This window comes from Austrofundulus limnaeus, unplaced genomic scaffold (assembly GCF_001266775.1).
Source record: "Austrofundulus limnaeus strain Quisiro unplaced genomic scaffold, Austrofundulus_limnaeus-1.0 Scaffold2, whole genome shotgun sequence".
Classification (NCBI taxonomy): Eukaryota; Metazoa; Chordata; class Actinopteri; order Cyprinodontiformes; family Rivulidae; genus Austrofundulus; species Austrofundulus limnaeus.
The window spans coordinates 367,480-369,275 of record NW_013952404.1 but is presented as its reverse complement, the minus strand read 5'-3'; the positions used below and the strand labels follow the sequence as shown (position 1 = coordinate 369,275).

General features: G+C 42.2%; 1 protein-coding gene across 1 annotated transcript; it reads right to left on the bottom strand.

Annotated features, from left to right (window-relative positions):
* Positions 1 to 74: 74 nt before the first annotated feature.
* Positions 75 to 1,523, bottom strand: LOC106518348 (tubulin beta-4B chain; the record flags this gene model as incomplete). The annotated part of the gene is given in 5 exon segments (XM_014009612.1): positions 75 to 148; positions 223 to 467; positions 545 to 655; positions 1,059 to 1,167; positions 1,372 to 1,523. Coding segments are annotated over 5 exon segments (596 nt in total), but the record flags the coding sequence as incomplete, so codon positions are not given.
* Between the last annotated feature and the right edge of the window lie 273 nt (positions 1,524 to 1,796).

Here is a 1,796-nt window from a genome sequence, read left to right as displayed (position 1 = left end):
CACCGTAGGTGGGTGTGGTGAGTTTCAGAGTACGGAAGCAGATGTCATACAGGGCCTCGTTATCGATGCAGAAGGTCTCATCTGTGTTCTCCACCAGCTGGTGGACAGAGAGCGTGGCGTTGTAGGGCTCCACCACCGTGTCTGACACCTGGAAGAGGAACAAAGGAAGATGGAAGAGGGACAAACATTTCATCTGAACGTATTTGAATGAATTCTACGAACCTTAGGTGAGGGCACAACACTGAAAGTGGTCATGATGCGATCCGGGTACTCCTCTCGGATCTTACTGATGAGRAGCGTACCCATGCCAGAACCTGTGCCTCCTCCCAGAGAGTGCGTGAGCTGGAAACCCTGGAGGCAGTCGCAGCTCTCGGCCTCTTTTCTCACCACATCCAGAACAGAGTCCACCAGCTCAGCTCCCTCAGTGTAGTGGCCTTTAGCCCAGTTATTACCAGCTCCACTCTGGCCTGTGACACACAAAAACTAAGATATTGTAGCGTACGTAAATGTGTAAAACTGCTATTTTTCAAACTAAAATGCTCACCAAAGACAAAGTTGTCAGGTCTGAACAGCTGACCGAAAGGACCAGACCTCACAGAGTCCATAGTGCCAGGCTCCAGGTCCACCAGAACTGCACGAGGAACATACTTGCCTCCTGGGAAATAAAAATATGCAGAAAAGGTCTAAACAAAATTTATATTAATCATTTAATACTGACTCTGTGCTTTATTATAAATTTACATTATGCAGTCAAATGTTCACCTCATTACTATCTTTTCACAATTAAACGCTAACCTTTTTATGCATTAATTGTCTGATTTTAAGTAAGGTGAGTGATTAAAGTGGAGTAATTGTGGTAGACTTTGTTAGCTTGTATCTTGTGAACTGATCCATAGAAACCATTGAATTGAACAAACGGAGGTTGAAGACCCTCTGCTGGATAAACACAGAGCTTATGGGGGGTTTGCCGTGAAGGTAATGCATTAACCTTCAGTCTCACAAATTATCTGATCTAACCGTGTAGCTAAGAACGCTTAGCAAAAGAAGCTAAGTTCAACCTGAGGCCTCGTTGTAATACACGTTGATCCGCTGCAGCTGCAGGTCGTTGTCCCCATGGTAGGTCCCGGTCGGGTCGATGCCGTGTTCGTCGCTTATCACCTCCCAAAACTACAAAAACACAAAAATAAGAAAATATATATTAAAACGGTAAATATATAGGATAACTCGATTGACTTAAGCAGCTAAAGCCCAACCCAAACGCTGTTAACCGTTATTATTTTTGCTAAGTAAGCTAACGATAAGTTTAGCAGCCCGCGGAAACTGATTCTAACTTTGAATCCATCGTTTTTCACATCCCGGTGTCTCTCTTACCTTCGCTCCGATTTGGTTGCCGCATTGGCCAGCCTGCAAATGAACAATCTCTCTCATTTTTATCAAGAATAAAAAAGAAACAACTTAGTCGGACACCAAACAAAATACTTCAACAGACTCTCCAGCAGCACTCCACAAATGAACACTGAGGTAGAAGCGAAGCGTTCTTAACGGTCGACTGCGCGCACGCAATTGGACAAGCAAGCTGTCAGTCAAATCGTGCCACGCATCTGATTGGTTGTTAGAACTCACTGTTTAATTTTAATTGGCCAAAAAACAACTAAGTAAAATAAATTTTTACTCTCTTTTTAAATCAAGTCTCGAGGTTTTTATGTCAGTATTCTTTTTTTAAACAAATATTTTTCCTCAAGTCTAAAAAAATATATTTTTCTTTAAAAAAAATAATTTTTCCACCAAAATAGACC